A 21,447-nucleotide genomic window follows, 5' to 3' on the forward strand; every position below is an offset into this window, starting at 1 on the left:
TCAGGTGTATTCTGTTTATATATTATTGGAAAGTGCATGGACAGCTGGCTGAAATTCCCCCTTTAACACAATTAAACTGACGTGTAGAATGAAATGCTTGACTTTTACAGTTATGGGATTAAAGTCTTTGGATGTTCTCACAAACAGGGCTTAGTTGAAATGTAAAATTTTGTTTCCACAAAGTAGCCACATAGTGATGGTTTCAATTTCCTAGGGCACTTTGGTAGCATTTCAATGTCACTCCCACAATCTTTTGTGTGCAGACGGTAAATATACACTGTCGTGAGTTATTGATGCATGAATCATGTTTGACACCAATTCTGTTAGGCCAGGTCTATCCTATACATTAGTGGTTTAAAAACTGGCCCCTAAATTCGCATTCCACCTTAAGCAATCCCTATGCCATCAGATTAGTAAGGGATTGTTTAAGATGGTATGTGGGTGGGAAGGGAAGTTTGAGAACCACTGCTCCAGACCTAAATGTTCATGAAATATTTTGCTTGAGAAAAATTGTCCATTTTGGAGTTATGAAACCATGCGCATAACAAGTCAATTAGGTACGATTAAAACAGTAGTCTTCAAACCTTTTTCTTTCCACTCACATACCACTTTAAGAAATTCCTTACTAATCACAGAGCACCCATGGCATAGGGATTGCTTAAGGTGGAATGCGAGTTCAGGGCAGTTTGAAAACCACTACAAAAATAATACTGGTTGTGGTAGCAGGAAGAACCACCCCATTATTTAAATTTCAGTTCTATGGTTTGTTAGCATTTGGGTAAGCAGTCACGGCATCAAGTAGAACTATGGTGAGTTTGCTTTCAGCAGGAGCAAGTCAAGGTGGATGGATTTCTCCAAATAATGTGAAGAATAGTCTTGGTTCCACAGGGACTTGATCATGATTGGAAGAGTGGTGAGAAAAGTAACCCTGCCAGAGAAAGTAGGTGGTGGAGCAAGGGCCCATGACAGTCAGCTCTGTTCACGCATCCAGCTGAGTAGAACAATGTGCTTGGAGGCTAAGGTTCTTCAGGGAGAATGGCAGCAGTGTTATTTATGCCTAATGAAGATCTGTGGCCCTTAGTTTAATTGATTTTAGTTAATTCCTGTTCAACCCTGAGATTCTGTTCCTGCAGGTCGGGCAGAATTTCTATTTCTCTGCTCAAGGAAAGGCAAATGCATCCCTTTGGGAAGAGAGCAGTAAACAGTGCAGATGGTTTATGGTGTCAGACAGGGGTTTCCAAAATGGTTGATATTGGTCCCGAGGGGGATTGAACTTTTGGAAATAGCACCTTCGGAAAGGTGGCCAACCTTTCACGAGAGCTGGCCGCCATGTTGTAATTGGCTTCAGCCTCTTAATAAGTAGAGTCTGTAAAAGGGGAACTGAGGTGGTAGGTTATCCATGATCACATTGAATGTTGGAGCAGATACAAGGGACTGGAAGGCTACCCTCACTTTGTTCTTTTTCTCTCTTCCCAGTATAGAATTCAGCATCACATCATAAACTGGAGGAGATGCTATCTGCCTCAGCTTCCAGCAGGAGTCAGAGAGAATGAGCATCATTCAAAGCATAGTGATGGGTTCAGCAAGTCCCATGAGTGTTTTTTTTTCCAATCGAACAGCAAGGTGGTTGCAATAATTGAAGAGTGGGCATGAATATCCCAGAATGGTACGCACCAAGTCAGACAGTTGCAGATTACTCAGCCATCGACATATTTGATATCCCTGAATGTAGCAATTTATACAACAGATAAAAGGGTCCACAAAATCGTAAAGTACTTTGCATCATCTTAACTTCATGCTTTGGCAGATGCAATTATTTTCTGGCAGATTTATAAGGTTTGACTCGACTGGTTGGTAAAATAGAGCTTTAAGGGACTGAAGCCCTATTTACTGTGGAATATTTTGATGAATGACATTGATCTTTCTTGCAGCCTTATGCAATCAATGGCACCATTACTCCACAAAGCAACATAGATTTCGATTTGAGCTTGAGGCAGAGGTAATTTATGATTGCAATTTTTTTTAAAGAAAGTTTCTTTCAAAGAGTCATAGTTTTGAAATAAATGTATTTGTTTCTTTCAACAGAAATCCAACCTGGGGGTTAAGAGACTTGAGCATTTTACAAAAGCTTGCTGAAGAAAATGGGATGGCATTCCAGCAAATGGTAAGAATTATTGTCTCAATCATCAAACTACATATAAAAGACAACTAAATATTTCAGGACAGTCTATTGCCTGTAACAGAACTTTATTTGCATATGCTAACTTTAAGTACTTCACAAGTTTTATTCCTCCTGTTTCTCCCTTCTATTTTACACCATTCCTTGATCTTGTATAATCTCTCACCCTCATTCCTAATGGAGATAAACGCTGAAGGTACTTTCATATACTACTGTGCATCTTATCCACCATTAAAGAAGGCATAAACCATCTCTGGGATTTTCCCCCCCCCCCCCCCATCCAGGATCAATTTCAATTTCTGAATTGAATTGCCAGGAAGTTCAAAATTAAATCCACTTTTAAAAATCATTAGATGAAAAAAACTAGTTGATCCAGATTAGTCGGGTGAATTGGTTTCGCAGCTAGATCTTAAAAACAGACTGAGCTAAATGCATTATTGAAGATTAAATTAAGTAAGTTTGGTTTTGGTTAATAAAGAGCATTAATACATGATCTATGTATGACCTGTCTCATTAATAGAAAAGCAAATTGTAGGACTGCAAGGCCAATCATACAAAATGTCATGGATCATGACTATGGGAAGACGTTAGTATTCTTGGGTTAGAAAAATTAGAAATAAAATATAGTTAAAATGGTCTTAAAATGGATACTGAAAATATAATCTTAAAAACTCCCTCCATTATTAATGTTTGCTTTTTAAAGCAAAAAAATCCTAAAGTCTGACTTAAATAATGATATTTTAAAAGGATGAATTGGAGCAGGAGATATTCAAAAGTTAAAATGGATCACTGTTGTGAATTGTAACTTTGTTCATACAACACATTTATACAATTTTTTGAAACATCAATGCAAAACAAAGAAATAATGGTGTTGAAAAACGCAGTCAAACCAAGGCTGTAACTGATTTTCTGATGATGATGATTAAAAGCCAAGAGTTGCTTGATCTGTTAATAACTATCTGATTTACACTTAGGTTGATATGCCAGCAAACAACAAATGCCTGATTTTTCAGAAAAGGTCAAGTGCATAGCAGAGTCATCTCCTCTATAATTCCATACAGGAAAAAACGTTTAGCTCTAATAATAAGTTTTTTAAAAAATAAAGCGGAATTGCTGCAAAACTTCTTCTAAAGAGTTATTCTTGTGATTAAACTAAAGGAATGTCTTTTGAGAAAATAAATGCATTTGCTGGACAACATTGTTAATGGTCTGTAGCCATTTTCCTAAGCATTCAGAGCATGCTTTAGAAATATGCTGACCCAGTAGAATTAATTATTTTGTATAAAAGGATGGATTGTATTTGAGCAGTAGTTTCCCCCTACCCTCTTCCAATTTCTTCTTGGGTGGCCATATAATCAGGATTCACCCTCTTCCTTCCCTATTGTTCAAGTAGCAAAAAAACATGTTTTCTATCAATTGTTAGAAGAGGAATTGCAAACAGTTTCTGGGTATTAGTGGCTTGGAGTGGACTTTTTTTTGTATTTGATGTGGCTTACATTTAAATTTAATTCCGATTTGTGCATTTTAATGTAAAGCTTGAAGCAAACTTTTTAAAATCTGATCACATTTACTGTATAGTATAGGTAAGGTTATCACAATTGCAGATATTAAGAAATGATTGTTATTAATTGGTTTAAAAAAAACTGTCAATGGATAAACCTAATGAAACCTTGCACAGCAACCGACCGGGCTTGATTTCAAATTAATGCCACTACCAGTACTTTTAAAATTGGCTTGATGGCAGGTACATTTCAACCTCATTCCACACCAATTGATAGGATTAATAAACAGAATCTTTGGGGAGCTTTTCCAATTCCTGTACTATCACATCAACTCTTGGTAAGTCAGTATATAGAAGGTTAGGGCAAAGTAAGGGTGTTTTATTCTAATACTGGAATGGAAAATGCTTTTGTTCCTGAACAAAAAGAAACAGATTAACATTGACCTCACAGAAACCCACTTTATCTAATTTTTCCACAAGACAACTGCGTCGATTTGAAGTCAAACATTTTGAAGAATACTGGCAGAAGCAAACGAGAAGTAAACTTTTTTTAAAAATAACATTTCTGGAGTAGAATAAAAAATTGATATCCCAGGTCATGCCCTCTTCACTCTGCTACTATTGGGCAAAAAGGTACAGAAGCCTGAAAACGAGCACTCAGCAGTACAAAGACAACTTCTTCCCCACTGCCATCAGATTTCCAAATGAACCATAGACACTACCTTGTCCTTTCCCTTCTCTTGCACTATTTTGTAATGTAGTTTACATAATTTTGCACCGTGATGCTGCCACAAAACAAGAAGCTTTATGACAGGTCCGTGACGACAAATTCTGATTCTATTGGATTCAAATCAGTTTCTCAAGGCCAGGTGCTCAATAGTATTTATCTACTGTTTAAAAATAAGCATTTCCATTTAATTGATGTTGTGATCATAATGTGCTTAAAATAAAAGTTAGTCTGCACATAGAGAAGAGTTTACCAGTCGCAGAATTTTATTCCAATTTTCATTAGAAATATGAAGGTTGAGTTCTCTTTCCCAATCATTCACTAATACAGTTTAAAGTTGTTCATAGAGCTCATATGTCTAAAGATAAACTCCATCGCTTTTATTCTCATATCGATCCTATATGTGATAAATGTCAATTGGAAATAGCTTCCCTTACACATATGTTTTGGTCCTGTCCCTCTTTACAGAATTATTGGAAGGAAATTTTTTCCATTATATCTACTGTTTTGAATATTGATTTACAACCACATCCCATTACTGCAATTTTTGGATTACCTATGATAGATTTGACTTATTTATCTCTTCCTGCGGATCGTATGATTGCTTTTCTTACACTAATGGCTAGAAGATCTATAGTATTGAATTGGAAAGAGGTTAATCCTCCCACTGTTTTCCAATGGTTTACCCAAACTATATGTTTAAATTTAGAGAAAATTAGAAACTCTGTCTATGAATCCCCTTCTAAGTTTGAGTTAACCTGGCGACCATTTATTCAATATTTTCATTTGTGGTGAGTTGATCTGGCTCTATGATTATGTATGATAATTGGGCTGTAAGATGAGATCGGAGTGATCGGCGTGGTTTAGCTATATCTGTAGGTTTTTTTTTAAAGTTTTTTTTAATTCAGATTTGTTTTTTCTTCTTTTTTGGGGTTTTTTTCTCTTTTTTCATATATTGTTATTATAAGAAAAAGAAAGAAAAAAAATAAAATAAAAGTTAGTCAATTCTGGAATTTTGCATCAATTTCCTTGGGGGCTATCAGTAATAGCAACTTGTGCAGTTGAACATTTAACAGTGTGTGGGTCTGTTCCAGCTACTGATGTCAAATTTCCTGCATCATAATGTTGAACACTGGCATTTCTCATCACAGTGTTCTCAAAATATAATCTCCAGGTTTCATGTACATTTAAAAATCAAAGGACATACCCTTAAGTGGGGACCAGAAAGTACAAAGCAGAACAATGAAATACATTGAAAAAATTGGATTGAGAAACAAGGCAATTATAAAAAGTTCAGTATTTAAAAACATTCCTTCACTAGTTAAATTTTGATGGAATAAGACCAAAATAAATCCAGCAATACATTTGTAAAGAGCCAAAGTTAATAAAGCATCCCAAACATCTGAATTCAGCAGTTATTTTGCTTCTCCGCTAAACATGCCAGAACAATTAATTTCACAACTTAGACAAATCCAAATATCTTGTCAGTTATATCTAAGGTTACCTCCAATTACAAGATCTAGATTAACGGGAAAATGGGCCAAGGTGTTGCACTTTGGTAGGTTAAGCCAGGGCAGGATTTGCATAATGAATGGTATTGAGGCACAAGTAGACTTAAAAGCACAGGTAGACAGGGTAGTGAAGGGGTTTGTCATGCTCGTCTTCATGGTCTGGGCATTGAGGACAGCAGCAGGGATGTCATGTGGCATCTATACAGTAAATTGGTTACCTGGCTATAGGAAAGATCACTAAGATGGAAAGGATGCCAAAGAGTCATGTGAATGTTGTTGGCAGAGGGGGATGAACTATGAGACTTTTTTTTGGAGTGTAGGAGGCCAAGGCGACAGAACCTTGTAGTATTACAGAAACCATAACTGGCATAGATAAGGTAAATAATTACAGCCTTCCTTTCCCCAAGAGTAAGCAAATCTAAAACCAGAAGGTATAGAGTCAAGATTCTTCTTTGGCTTGGCTTCGCGGACGAAGATTTATGGAGGGGGTAAAAAGTCCACGTCAGCTGCAGGCTCGTTTGTGGCTGACAAGTCCGATGCGGGACAGGCAGACACGATTGCAGCGGTTGCAGGGGAAAATTGGTGGGTTGGGGTTGGGTGTTGGGTTTTTCCTCCTTTGCCTTTTGTCAGTGAGGTGGGCTCTGCGGTCTTCTTCAAAGGAGGTTGCTGCCCGCCAAACTGTGAGGTGCCAAGATGCACGGTTTGAGGCGTTATCAGCCCACTGGCGGTGGTCAATGTGGCAGGCACCCAGAGATTTCTTTAGGCAGTCCTTGTACCTTTTCTTTGGTGCACCTCTGTCACGGTGGCCAGTGGAGAGCTCGCCATATAACACGATCTTGGGAAGGCGATGGTCCTCCATTTTGGAGTCAAGATAGGGGAAGGTTAAAAAGCAACCCAAGTGTTACTTCATCACACAGAAGGTGGTGGGTTATTTGGAACAAGCTGCTGGAGGAAGTGGTACAGTAATAGACTTTTGTTCAAAAGACTATGGGTAGGAAAGATTTCAAGGGCTGGCAAATGGCACTAACTTGGACAGCATGTACAACTCGAGCAGATGGGCTTTTAGTACTGTAAAACACCATCTTTCTGGAACAGATAACAAGTAAAGCTTCTTTTCAACCACTGGGAAAATATCCTGACATGGTCTTTCCAAAACAAATATCAGTGCAAACCATAAAAAGTCATCAGATTACTGAGAGCCAAGTTAATGATTTCTTTGTAAAAACAATGCTGGAGAAACTGAGGTCAGTGTAATTTATACAGCAAAGATAAAGATACAGAACCAGCATCTCAGGCTTGAACAAAATGGTGGGGGGGGAGGGGCATTTCCTCTGCAGTTGCGCAATCAATGTGGATTTTGGATGCTGTTAGAGATAAGTGGACAAACTTGCTTAGAGTTCAGGGAGGTGGAGCTCAGAGAGCTACAGTGCAGGAGGTTTAAAAATAAGCAGATAAAAATGCTACTCCAACAGCCAATCTCCAGATCAGTCCTGGAAAGTGAACAGTCAACACAGACAACAGAAGGAAAGGCAGAGTAAAAGGTGTTTTTTTTTGTTATAGATATGGACTGACAATATATGCGAGTGCATTACATTTGTTTCCCTTGGGGAAGCTACAAAAATCTTGTTTATATTTAGCAATACTTTGATCTAATTCTCTATGGAGAGGCAGCATTATCACAAACTGGAACTTAATTTTTACCAGGTAGTAAGGCATTTAGTTACTGAATGGTACAAGTGGCACAGGCTCAATTTCAGATTCACTTCTACTAAAAATCACCATTCTTCACTACCAGACTGTGCCTTGAAAATTAGGCAATTCACTGAACCTAGTCAACTGTGCTACAGCTTTCAAAATCCACAGATCAGGTTATTTAATGCTGTACTGTATTATCCTATACTTGGCTACTGGAAATGTTCTCCTGATTTCACCATACAGTGAAAAGGGATGTTTACATGCATTGCAGAGCAGAAAAATTGCCTGCTGATCCTAGATCATACCCATTTTGAGTCCAATTCAAAGGGTGCTTTGGTTATTGATTTCAAAATTTAAATCATGGTCTCTGGTCCTCTGGATATAATTTAGGCTTAGTCTCAAGTTAGCACCAATTGAAAGCTGGCATCTTAGAGGAGAGGTTTTGAAAGCCTCACACTTGTTGAGGTGATGCATTTATTTTAGTTGGGGGATTGAGTTCAGGAGTTGTAATGTTGCAGCTCTACAAATCTCTGGTGAGACCACACTTGGAATATTGTGTCCATTTCTGGTAACCTCATTACAGTAAGGATGTGGAAGGGATGGAAAAGATGCGAAGGAGATTTACCAGGATGTGGCCTGGATTGGAAAATATCTTGTGAGGCAAGAATGAAGAAGGATGAGAAGAGACTTGATGGAGGTCTACAAGAGGTATGGATAAGGGCAGGAGCAGCAAATCTTGTTCCATCCCAATGTTTCTTTGAAATGCCAGTTTCAAAAGGAGCAATAAAATGATTGGTGCCAGCCAAAGTACATTTTTCTTGAAAACCAGAGTCTACATTGTTCTCTTGAACCTTCTTGGCTGTTAAATTTCTAATCCACTATGTTAGTCAATTTCAGATTAAAAAAAAACTAGTCAACTGCTAAAGTTGCCAGGCTGCTTAGTCTATTATTTCCTGCCAACTTGCCAGGAATTGGAATATCCTGGACTTCCTAACAGTATTATCCACTCCAATTAAAGATTAAATATTACCAAAAAAATTAATAAAGAATCTCAATAAATCATTATCAACTTTGCCCCAGAGAATGACAACTTTGGCCTTTGAACACACAACGTACCGTGTCAAAATGATTTTTCAACTAAAAGTGACTGTCTTCTGACCACTGTAATTCAATTTCAGATAAGCTCCACCTGGTACCACAAAGTAGTTGTCATTTACCTTATATGGTGAATCACTAGCCATCATCTATCAAAGAAGCAAAGACAACATGCGAATAAAGCACAAAACATTACAGCACAGTAAAGGCCATTCAGACCACGATATTGTGGCAAAATACATTTTATTTAAAAAAAATATATATATATATACACTAACCACCCCCCAAAAAAAAAATAGGCCCTATCTACCTCATAACCTTCCATTTTACTTTTGTCCATGTACCCAAGAGTCTCTATAATGTCTCCCACCTCTGGCAAACCATAACAGGCACTCACTCTGTGTAAAAAAAAACTTACCTCTGATGTCTTCCCTAAACTTTTCTCCTTTCACTTTGTACAGCGTTTGCCTTAGTAAAAAGGTGCTACCTTATCGATGCCTCTCAATCTTGTCGAACTCTAATTCTTGTCAAAGAGAGAAGTCCTAGACAAGGCTAACCTTGCCTCAAGACTTTTTCCAATCCAAGCAACATCTTGAATAATCTCTGCATCCTTCCATTAGCTTCCACGTCCTTACTCTAATGAGGTGACCAGAACTGAACACAATACTCTTAAGTGTTGTCTCACCAGAGATTTATAGAGCTGCAATATTTCCTCACAACTCCTGAACTCAATCCCAACTAATAAAGCCCAGTATACTTCTTAACTATCTTATCCTTGAGAGATCTCTGAATTTTGATCCCAAGGTTCCTTTGTTCTTCCACACTTTAAGTATCCTCCCATTAACCATGTTCAATCTTCCAAAATGCATCACTTCACACTTAAACAGATTGAACTCCATCTGCCACCTTTCCACTGAACTCGGCATCCTATCTATATTCTGTTGTAACCTACAACCTTCAACATTAACCACTTCACCTCCAAGCTTTGTATCATCTGCAAACTTACTGACCCATCCCTCTACTTTTTTGTCTAGATCATTTATTTTAAAAAATCATAAAAAAGTGAGTTCACAGAACAGAAACACGTGAAACTCCACTAGTCACTGACCTCCAGGCAATACTTTCTGTCCACTACTACTCTCTGCCTTTTACAGAAAATCCAATTCTGAATCCATGCAGCCATGCCTCACAACTTCCTGAATGAGTCTTCCATAGGGGACCTTGTCAAATGCCTTACTAAAATCCATATACACATCTCCAGATTTTTTTTAAAACCACCTTAAAAAAAACTCAATTAGGCTCATTAGACATGACCTTCCCCTCACAGAGCCATGCTGACTATCCCTGCGAAGACTGTACTTCTCTAAAATGTTCGTAAATTCTGTCTAAGAATCCTTTCCAATAGTTTGCCCACCACTGATGCAAGATTCACTTATCTATAATTCCCAGAATACCCCCCCCATTATTTTTTTTAAACAAGGGAACCACATTGTCCATTCACCTTCCCTTGTGGACAAGGAGGATGCAAAGGTCATCACCAATGCCTCAGCTATCTCTTCCCTCCCTTCCCATTGCAACCTGGGGTATATCTCATCTGGTTCCAGGGACTTATCAATCCTAATGTTTTTAAAATCTAGCACTTCCTTTCTTAATCTCAACATAGTCCAACACATAAGCTTGTACTATTCTGGCCTCACCTTAACCAAAAGACTTTTTATCTGGGGAATACTGAAGCAAAGTATTCGTTAGGGACTTCTCCCAACTGCAGGCACATGTTTCCTCCTTTATCCTTAAGCAGCTCTACATTCATTCTCATCATCCTTCCGTTCTTCACATCTTCATAGAACACCTTAGGGTTTCCCTTAATCCTATTTGCCAAGGCCTTCCAATGCACCCTTCTAGCTCTCCCAAGTCCTTTCATAAATTTCTTCCTGGCTTCCATACAATTTTCATGAGCCCACCCGGTTTTTAGCTTCTCTTGTCAATATCTAATGTCAACTTCCTCCTTCTTCTTGACCAGCTGCCTTCACCTGTTTTGTCAACCACGGTACCCTTTTCCTTCAATTTTTTAAAAAATCAATAAGAAAATGCAAAGAATTGAAGCTCTCAGAAGGAACAAAACTGTTGTCAATAATAAATTGCATTATTAGAGCTTTAAATAAATGGCAAAACAGAGGGATATCAAACATAATTTAACACTAATTTAAACAAAAAAAAAGCAGATCCTCTAAAACTTTGAGATGAGCTTCAGTGCCCTCCATAATGTTTGGAATATAGACATTTTTTCCCCCCTTTATTTGCCCATGCTAGACTTAAATTCCTAATCAAACAATTCACATTATTAAAATGCACATCCTAGATGCTATTTAAGGTTATTTGTATACATTGTCTAAAAAGTGCTGTAATTTCTACACGAATGACATAGCTCCTCATTTCAGGGCATCACAATATTTGGGACCTAGTTAAAGTTAGCATTTTGTTGCATATCCCTTGCATGCTAGGCCTCTTCTACTGCTATTTTCAGTTCCTGCTAGTTGTGGAAGATTGTCCCCTTAAGTGTATTGAAAGGAATGCTCAATTTGATTTAGATTAGGTGACTGACTTGGCCATTCAAGAATTTTCCAGCTTTTAGCTTTGAAAAATTCCTTTGTTACTTTAGCAGTGTTTGGGATCATTGTCTTGCTGTAGGATGAGTTTGGAGGTATATGCTCGAACTTGAGCAGATGGTTTCTATGCACTTCAGAATTCATTTTGTTACGGTCATCAGCAGGTTATATCATCAATGGAGATAAGTGTGCCACTGAACTAAAAAAATGGCAACTACAGATTCCAAAATGCTATAATTTCTCAATGGTTAAACCAAATTATATATACATAACCTTGAATAAAATCTGAAATGTGCATTTTAATCAAGTGAATTGTTTGATTACAAATTTTTATAACAATTCTTTGAGCCAAACATTACAGAGGGCTTATTTTAGGAGGTAATTTCTATGGAAGACATTAGAAATACAGAGGTGCTATCCTATGAATGACAGGAGTGATTTTGAATGATCAAAATTAGATTAAAAACAGGAACCCAGCACCTCTTAAAGGCTCTTTCATACAAGTATGATTTACATTCTTCAAAAATGCTAAAATGGGACATAATCAAGTGCCCTGATAGATCTTACAGCTTTAATTCCACCCAGGAAGATCAGGCTCCAAATCATTAAATTCTTCCCAGCACTTTATAAAATACCAAATGAAAATACCCAATCTTATGCTCCTTCAAAGTTAGTAACCAAGAAGAGTAAATATGCTAGAAGCCCGCTGACATCCATAAATCCTAAAAGGAATGCATTTCTACACAGTGCCATGCAGCTTTGCAATGGATCCCTGCATCAGTTGATTTTTCTGGAATGTTTGTTTTTTTAAAATTCCTAAAATATCATGAATACTTGATATATTTGGAAGAATTTCATTCAAGAAACCTTAAGCAATTCACCCAATAGGAACAGACAAACCAGACATTATTTTGCAAAAGAAAATGTATTTCACATCAGACATTGAAACTGTACAAAGTAAAATACCAATAAAACACTTTAAATCATTGAGTGTCACACAGCAGCTAATAATAAATGTGATGTAGTGTTTTACATAATCAAACATTTTGCTTAATTTGTTCCCTTTTTCTCTCTCAGCTTCTAGGTGATACTGTAACTATTCTCCAGTTCAGGTCTTCTCTCAGTGTTACAGTAGGTTTCGCCTATGCATTCTCTCCTTTTAGTCAGTTTACCTTTAACAAGTGTCATCCAAAACAGAAAGCTGTTACAATTAGTGGCCAAAATGCAAGATTTTTCTTTATCTATAACAAGAAATACAGTTAACACTTACAAAAGTTATTTATTTTCCTTGCTGGAGAGTGCTGGGTGGGGGGGGGGGGGGGGGGGGGGGGGGAGTGGGAAGAGAGAGAGAGAGACAGAAATAAAAGAGAAGTGACAGGTGCTTCTGGCAGAATGAAAAGGTTTCTTTTTAAAAAAGCAAGAAGCTAAAAAGATCATTGAAGTGGAAAAGCTTTTGAGTGCAGTTAATTTATACAAATACTATTCAGGCTGGGGACACTCCTTTTGTTGCTGCAGTCTTGAAATTATTTTGTATTGCTGAAAGTATCATTTTTGTTTTAAGAAATTAGGGATGGTGACTTGATCCCATCACCTGAGCAAAATTGCAACTTTTGCTAATGGGGTGGCCAGTTAAAAAAGCACCAACTCAAATAATATCTTACAAATAACAGCATATTACAAAAGTAATCTATAATGCAAATTAAATATTAATACAAATTAATCAGTGTATTAAGAATTGTGGAAAAACACATGAACTTGTCAGTCACCCTTAAAAAGCTGGCCTTCAGAAGATAAAGATGCAAGGCATGGTTATGGTATGAAAGGCCACATGCAGGCCATTGTAGGCTAGATATAGTCTATATTATCAAAAGGCACGGGAGTTAGTGATGGTAGTAAAGAGTATAGTAGCAAGAGCATACTTTGCACGTACTGGTTCAATTTCCAGAGATTCTTTTTTCTACCATGGAGCAATAATTTAGTTAGGAGAACAATGGTAAAGATTTATATTCTGATCAAAGCCATGTAAACAAGCCAGGACCACCTTCCTCAAAACTGGCTGTCCCTTTATTAAAAATGGCACCTGCAAGCGGTTTTGAAAACACTAGTTTGAAATTTCAGTGCAATTTGTCACAACAAGATGTAATGAGTATCTGTTTCAACTAGTGTATTCATTCATTGATCAAATAAAAGTTTATTCAACAAAAAAAAATGCAGAGCCAATCTTCATTTGGTCCAGTAGGAAGTGGCAAGAACTGTTTCATTAGAATCCATGTTTCAAGCTTGTCCGGCTGACAAAGTTCTTGCCAAGAAGAAAGCCTGAAACAAAACGGTTTTGCTAAGAGATTTTGCAGTTGGTACGTGTGCAGCTCTGAGGTGGACTCTGTGGTGGTCTGGGAGGTTTAGTTGATCGCTTCAAGCTGTTTCCCTTGCTTCCACCGCTGCTCGAGGCCAGCGAGTATGAACGACCATGCATCATGACCGCATTCATTCCATTGGCCATGGAGAAAGACTTCAGGTGGCTTTTAATGGCAACAGGTAGTGGTAGTTTATCAATCAGGTGAACAGGCGTGCAAGAAACGATAGCTCGGCAACAGAGGTCTTGCAGTGTGAAAACTGAATAAAAGGAAAAATAAAATTAAGTACTTTTTAACAATAACATTCAATTTATATTAAAGCAAAGTCTAAAATGACCATCTTAAAAAGATAAGCATAGTAAACCGAATAATCTTCAATAAGATTACACAATCACAAAATTGCTATGATTTTTTTTAAAACCACTTTTAGACCCACTTTTTAAACAGATTACTTTAAAAATACACGAGGACAATTCAGCTTCCGTCAGTAACCAACTCAAAGATGTAGGTAATAAAGCTCAATTATCCAACCTGGGTATCAGAAAAATAAACCCTTGGCCTCTGAAGACTAGCTCTTTACAAGAACATGCACTATAGCTCAATGTTTCTAGTCCACCTAAATGATCATTCCATTGGATTATGATGTTGGTAGGCAAGACCCTCTGACTCAAACTAGTTATAGTCACTCTTTCATTAGATCATCACTTGCAAACAACTAATTTTACTTCAGAAAAATAAATGTCAAAGAAAAACACAAGGAAATTGTAACAACTTGACGGCTTAAGGTGTCATTTCAAATTATTAGCATGGTTTTAGTCATAGGGTCAAATTTGAACAGAGGAAATATTAGAGAGGTGGCTCACTTTTGTCTCAATTTCTGTCAAGTCCTCACAGTTGTGTTAGAACCACTTATGCCAAAGGAAGAAATAATGACAGTTTCCATCCCTTCAATGATGTACATAAAATCTCAACAAAGGGAAGAAAATCTTTTCACAATCAATTTCCCTGGATTTTAATTTTCATGAACTCTTCCCTTGAATTTACTCAATCAAATTTTAAAATAAGAAAATCAACTTTGAGGGTATCACTGGTTTTATAAAGATACAGTTTGGATAAAACTGCAATTTGTTCTCAAATGAATCCAATAGAATATTTGACAAAAACTAGAGGACAGCAAAACTTTTCCTTGTACTACCAAGTGATCTCACTTGGGGGCAGAGATTACTGAAAAGTTATTCAATTAATACACACATTCACAGTCACAGCAAATTTCCCAAGTGCAATAATATGGATGCATTACCTCTGGGGAAAATTATGGCAAGATTTATGGATCAACAGCAGCAAAATATTAACAGGGCAGTAGCTGGAAGAAGGGAGTGAGAAATACTATACCCTCCAGCCAAGTTCAGTTAAATGCAGCTATTCTCTGAATACTTGTTTTTATTTTAAAACAAAGATACTTTGTGTATGATAAAAAAAATTATACAGCATGTTAAAAAGTGATACAGATGTAACCATCATAAGTGATTATTTGAAAACCAGCAGCTGCAGAGGTTCCACAATGGGAGAGTAAAGCCAAGTAGGGGTACTTTAGTATAGTGGCTACCAGAGTATCAGCCACAGTTTTTGACCATTAGGCCACACACAATTTAGCTGGAAAATTTCAATTCAAGTAATGAAATAAATCTAGACCTTCAATTTAAAAGCTAGATTCAGAAATAGGGTCTGTACAACATTGGTTTTCACATGAAAAAAAGAGTCATTTAAGGGCGGAACTGCGCTGACGCTCACAAAGTCTGACACAGACCCAAATTACATGAAAAAAAAATTAACCATCATTTTGTTACATTTCCTGGGCTCAAAATAATTTTGCCTCAAAAATAATTTGCAATGCCTTGAACATTATTTTCAGATTTTACCCTTTTACTTCGATTTTTCCAGAATCATTCAATGGCATTTTACCAACATTGAAGGTAATTTTGTTCTTCATCTTAATGGACATTATTCGGACACTCAAGACAAACACATATTACACTGGACAACAAAGATTTTGTATTGTGAATAACTTTGGGTGTATTTATGGATTTTGTCCTGCCGATCGCAATTTTTTTCATGCAATAAGGGTGCATGCCAGACTTGGTAAGCATTAGCAGATTTCCTTCCTTAAATTTTTTAGGTAACCTGTTTTTGTGAGTTCCTGTCATATTTTAAGTCTACTAATACATTGCCCACAAAGCAAGCTGTTTTGGACAGTCCAAGCATACCGGGGCTTAATGTTTCTCCAACCTCCTATATGATAGAGCAAATTTGAAATTATCCTTGGGTTTAAGCTTGAAGTTGTCTATCATAATCTCCCATTTCTATTCAGGAAGCAAACCTCTGAAAAAAATTTGTTGACGAGGAAATCAGAAAGCAAACATTAGCTTTCGCCGGCCCTGGCCAATAAATAGCAGTGCTCCCATTGCAATCCCAGCGAACATCAACTTAACATGAAAGACATTTAGAGTCAGATGAAACCCCTCTTAATTGGTGTGTGAATGACCTGTCTTTAAAGGCAGCACAGGATGTTCACACTGAACCAAGAAATGCTGGGTCAGTGCAGCTTTTACATAAGCAAGCCGGCATCCTGAAGTAGAAGGAGGTGGGACCTGTAGCATGACAGCATCAGTGTATGTGTGATGTAGCATTACTGCACCAGCATCCTGTCCTCTAGTAACCCTTTTAGACTGAAGCCGTTGTGAAACAAATAGACTCTGATACTACCTACATTGGTAGTATCAGATATGGAATGAAAATGACGTTGTGTTTATGTGAAGTGGTTAAAAGGCAGTTAATTCCTGTTTTTTATTGACTGTGTAAAAGGGGCTAGAATTTTACAGCACAGAAGCAGGCCCTTTGGCCCAACTTGTCCATGCTACCCAAGTTGTTGATCTAAGCCAAGTTACAACTGATCCCTGCAAGAGTTTTATACTCATCTATAAAAGAACAAATTCCAAGGACAAAAAATTCTTCCTGACCTCGGTTTGGTTTCCAGAACCTTTCCATGCCATGTCTCATCAGCACAATGCGAGATAGTTCTGTGAAGGACTCAGTCACATTGAAGTTGCAGAGTGGGCTAACTTCAAAGAATGTCATTCCATTTTTTTCAGCGTAGGTACGAGCCTGTTCAGTGGGAACCAGGCGCTTGAAGGCAAGATGCAACCTATTGCCAACCAAGATTCTTGGCACACCAGGAGCATGCTGAAAAAAAAAGATCAAGTCAACTCCAAGATATTTTACACACATAAACAGTGAAACCCCAAACGAATGCAACTTCAGAGAGAACGCAATAAATAATTGCTGATCAGCCCAGCACCTGAAGTACACCGTCTGGCTCTCGCAGGCAGCAGAGCAGATTGTTGTCCTGGCACAGCATGGCCAGGCCGTGTGCTGGTGGCAGTATGCTCTCTTCCAGCGCGTGGCCAGCTCCCTCAGCTTGTACAGTTGCTGAAGGTTCTGAAGAAAGAGAGCGAGAGCGCGCGAACACACACACACACTTGTTAAATAAAGTATACATCTCGAGGGTAGGAGAAGGGAGGGAGAACTGGGGAGGGGAGGAGGAAGGGGGAAAGAGGAGAGTACGCTAGCAGAAACTGGGAAAGTTGATGCTAATGCCATCTGGTTGGAGAGTGCGCAGACAGAAAAATCAGGTGTTGTTCCTCTAATTTGCGGATGGTTTTGGTGGGATAGTATACAAGGTCATGGATAGATACGCAAGTATGGGAGTGTGATACAGAACTGAAATGGTTGGCTATTGGGAGGTCTCTGTCACTTTTGCGGACAGAGCAAACGTGTTTAACAAAGCAATCTCCCAATTTGCACCCAGTCTCTCTGATGTAGGGAAGGCCACAAAGGGAGCATGTTGCTTCACTTGAAAGGCCTGTTTGGGGCCCCGGACCGTGATGAGAGGGGAGATGTGGGCACAGATGTTACACCTTCTGCAGTCACAGGGGAAGGTTTTGGGGGTTGGGGAGGGATGAGTGCACAAGGGAGTCATGGAGGGAGCAGTCATATCTGAAGGCAAAGAGGGGAAGATGTGTCTGGTAGTGGGATCCTTTCATCATCCAAAGCATTGACCCATCTCAGGGCTGTGTGCTCAGCATGCTGCTGTCCCAGACTGCTCTGCCAGATTCAATTCTAACAGAATAATCAAGTTTGCAGATGATTCTCAATGTGGACAAGACAAAGGAGATGATTGTGGACTTAAGGAGGATGAAGTTTGACCACTCTCCAGAGCACATCAATCTTGACTTGGTCATGGTGAGAATTAAGAGCACGAAGTTCCTTGGTATGTGTATGATGGAATATCTATCCCACAATGCCTCCTCATTTGTCAGGATGGTGCAGCATTGCCTATGCTTCTCAGGAGGGCAATGAAAATGGCCCCATCTTGACAATATTTTACAGGAACATTAGCATCCATCATACAGTATCTTTGACCAACAATCATCAGGAAATAGGTACAGGAGCATCAAAACCAGGACTGGCAGGCTGGGATATAGCTTCTTCCCCACAGGTTGTGAGATTGCTGGACAGTGTTCTCTCACCTTGGGTTTGTTGTAAATGAAACGGAGTCAAAAATTTTTTATGATTTGCATGTGATTATATTTGCAACTTGAGAAATGTATATGTGTGCACCGTGGTCTGTCGAAATTGGTCTGGTTGTATATGTGTTATCAAACTAGAACTTATGTTGAAGGAGATTGGAGTGGAGAGAAATAGGCATTTCATATGCAAGGCTACAAAATGTTGCAAGGGAAATATACAACATACTTGGAAGTAACACAGGTTGCACTGTTAGAATTTAAATAATTCAATGTACATAATAAATTTAGTTACCATTTTGGGCACTCCAACAGTTCATTTTGAAAGTTAAATAATGGGGTGGGGTGGGGGAAATTAAAGTCACAGTCTTTAAAATCCTCCGGAAGCCAATTCTTCCTGTTTCTACTGGGGGAATACAGGAAATAGGTCATTCATCCTGACAGCGGAAAGAAAACACGGCCTTAAAGGAATAGAGGACTTTTTTTCCATTTAAAATGTTTAATGTAATCCTCTGTATTTTAATTTCATAGGCATAAAATCACATTACTGGTACTATTTTCATTTAATTTCATTACAATTTTGGCAATAATGGAAATGAAAATGACAACTTTGATTAGCAAAAATATTAGAAAGCATTTGAAAATGCAATCATTTCTATTTCTAGTTAAAATATTTAACACAAATTGGATTATTTCAGTGATACATTAGCCCACGTTGGGATGAAAATTCAGTTGCAGAATAATTGATATTCCCCACACAAGGTGGTTCGCAGGCAGAGTTGGGAGTATATCAAGTGTACAGATGTGAAAAATGAATAAGAATAATCTTAGGACCCATAGATTGTAACTAGCCCATGCCTACCACTATGGGATCCTTGATTGATCCTATCTGCCTGCATTTCATATGCATCCCTCCTAATCTACAAACCTGACCAAATGTTTGATGAGCGTTGTTATTGTACCTGCTTCTACAGTTTCCTCCAGCAGTTCATTCCAGATACAGACTACCCTCTGAATGAAAAAATAAATTGCATCTTCTGTCCCTCCTAAATCTTTCCTCTCTCGCCTGAAACCTGTGCCCTCAAGTTGCAGTGTAATCTATCCTGGGGAAAAAGACTGAGTAGTCACTTTTTCCATGCCCCTTGCGATTTTGTTAGCTTCCAAGATCATCCTTCAGCCTCCTTTGCTTATAACCTCGCCCTTCAACCACGGTGTCTACAGATTTTCGTGATTTACTTTCCACATATACAAGATCCACACCCTTCCCCTCATTAACTCTATTAAGTCACCTCTTCACAAAATCATATTTATGAGATACAATCTGCCATACGCAAGTACATGCTGACTACCTCCGATTACACCTTGGCTATTCAAATGGTAGTAGACCCAGTCCCTCAGGAGATTTTGGTGCCTTATGTCCTCATCGTCTAAGTGTCCTTTAAGGATCAAAACATCTTCCCCTTGCATCTTTTCATTGGTTTCCATCTCAGCAAGATATACACTGCATTTCACTTTTACCCAACAATTTATATTGAAGGTCATCACCTCCAAAACAAATTGTACTCATTCCTCCCTTTCACAAGTTTAAAAGCTGCCATGATTCTTCAGAAAATGGTTGTCACAAAATATTACATTGAGAATGTAAAATACGAAATGCTTTAATTTTTATCTACCGCAAGGCAGAGAGTCACCACTTTGTCCAGTGCCCTTCACAGAAAGCTACAGTGCCTGGTGTTCCTAGGTGGTCTCCCCTCCATGTACTGATCATTTCTGTGTCTGCTTAGCTTCTGAGATCAGATAATCCCAGGTGTATTCAGGCTATTAGGGTGTTGGAAATCTTATTCTTTGAAATGCATCTTTTACAGCAGGGGTGGCCAATTTTTAAAAGTTAGACATAATGCACGGTAACAGGCCATTTTGGCCCACGAGTCCGTGCTGCCCAATTAACCAACACTACTGGTATGTACTTATGGGCCAAAATGGCTTGTTACTGTGCTGTATGTCGAAACTAAAAGGTTAGCATCCCCTGCTTTACAATTTATTTTTAATTCATTCTCAGAAGGGATGCTACAATTTAAATGACCATTTACCTAGGTTCTCAAGGTTAAATTCCCTTGAGCTCAGAAAAACCTACATCTTCACTTAAGGATGCATCCATTTGCACAACACTCCTGGAATTGCACAGCTGTTAAAGTCTCATCATAAACTTTCCATTTCCCTCTATAGATGCTCTCTGACTCACTATGCTCCTCCAACAACTCATTTTTACTCCACACTCCAGCATCTGCAGTCTTAGATGTTCACAACTGTACGAGAAATTGGCAAGGCGTCTTGTTCAGGAATATTGTGTGCAGTTCTAGTCACCCAGCTATAAAATGCGATTAAACTGGAGAGGGTGCAAAAAAGGTTCATAGGATGTTGCTGGGACTAGAGGCAGGGACTCCTTTCTATGGAAAGAAGGAGGCTGAGGGTGACCTTATAGAGGCTTATAAAATCAAGACGAGCATAGACAAGGTAGATGGTCACAATCTTGTTTCCCAGAGCAAAGGAATCCAAAGGAATAGGTTTAAAGTGAGATGGAAAAGATTTAAAGGAGACCTGAGGGGCAATATTTTTTCCAGAAAGAGGGTGGTGGGTATATGAGCAAGGTGCAAGAGGAAATGGTAGATGCAGGTACAATTAGTGTTTAAAAAAAAAAAGGGATTTGAACAGATACATGAAGGGGAAAGATTTAGAGGGAAATGGGCAGAACACAGGTAACTTAGGACTAGCTCAATTAGGCACCTTTGTTGAAATGGACTAGTTGAGCTGAAGGACTTGACTTCATGCTGAAAAACTCTATACACCAGACAGAAGAGTTCATCAGGTGTGTCGATCATGCCCCGCAACAAGACAAAGGAAAATCTGTTTGGCCAAGTTTAGTAAGCTCTTGTTTATTCCATTTTCTTCAGATACATCATAGCCTAGAACCTGCAGTAAGCAGCAACAACTGAGAAAAGCTCCGAACTGTGCAGGTTCGTTGACAATTGTTGCATTCAGTTTGATTTGCAACTTTTCCAAGCCAGACAAGCTCGTGCATGCAGGCAGTATCTGTGCCACACAAATGTCAGGTAAATCACCATCTCCAACTAAAGGCAGCCAAAAAATCCTTGTCAACACGCCCCAACATGCCCATTGGCTTAAATAGATCAGCCAC

At 38.4% G+C, this 21,447-nt stretch overlaps 2 protein-coding genes across 5 annotated transcripts in view; one reads left to right on the plus strand and one right to left on the minus strand.

Annotated features, from left to right (window-relative positions):
- The window catches only part of mettl26 (methyltransferase like 26), a 57,856-nt gene that overhangs the window by 12,213 nt on the left and 24,196 nt on the right, over positions 1 to 21,447 (plus strand). The window contains exons 4-6 of one of the 3 annotated variants that reach the window (XM_069905726.1): positions 1,932 to 1,999; positions 2,086 to 2,164; positions 16,818 to 18,557. In XM_069905726.1, coding sequence (XP_069761827.1) covers positions 1,932 to 1,999; positions 2,086 to 2,164; positions 16,818 to 16,856 — 186 coding nt within the window. In that variant the 3' untranslated portion in view covers positions 16,857 to 18,557. Of the gene's footprint in view, positions 1 to 1,931; positions 2,000 to 2,085; positions 2,165 to 3,153; positions 3,301 to 16,817; positions 18,558 to 21,447 lie in introns of those variants that run through there. The other 2 variants (XM_069905725.1, XM_069905727.1) reach the window with 2 other exon arrangements.
- Positions 12,221 to 21,447, minus strand: part of rab40c (RAB40c, member RAS oncogene family) — a 70,258-nt gene continuing 61,031 nt past the window's right edge. For both annotated transcript variants that reach the window (XM_069905723.1, XM_069905724.1), the window contains exons 5-6: positions 16,686 to 16,908; positions 12,221 to 13,927 (exon numbers count right to left, since the gene is read on the minus strand). In XM_069905723.1, the coding sequence (XP_069761824.1) occupies positions 13,650 to 13,927; positions 16,686 to 16,908 (501 nt within the window). In that variant the 3' untranslated portion in view covers positions 12,221 to 13,649. The remainder of the gene's footprint in view (positions 13,928 to 16,685; positions 16,909 to 21,447) is intronic.

This window comes from Narcine bancroftii, chromosome 12, assembly GCF_036971445.1.
Source record: "Narcine bancroftii isolate sNarBan1 chromosome 12, sNarBan1.hap1, whole genome shotgun sequence".
Lineage (NCBI taxonomy): Eukaryota > Metazoa > Chordata > Chondrichthyes > Torpediniformes > Narcinidae > Narcine > Narcine bancroftii.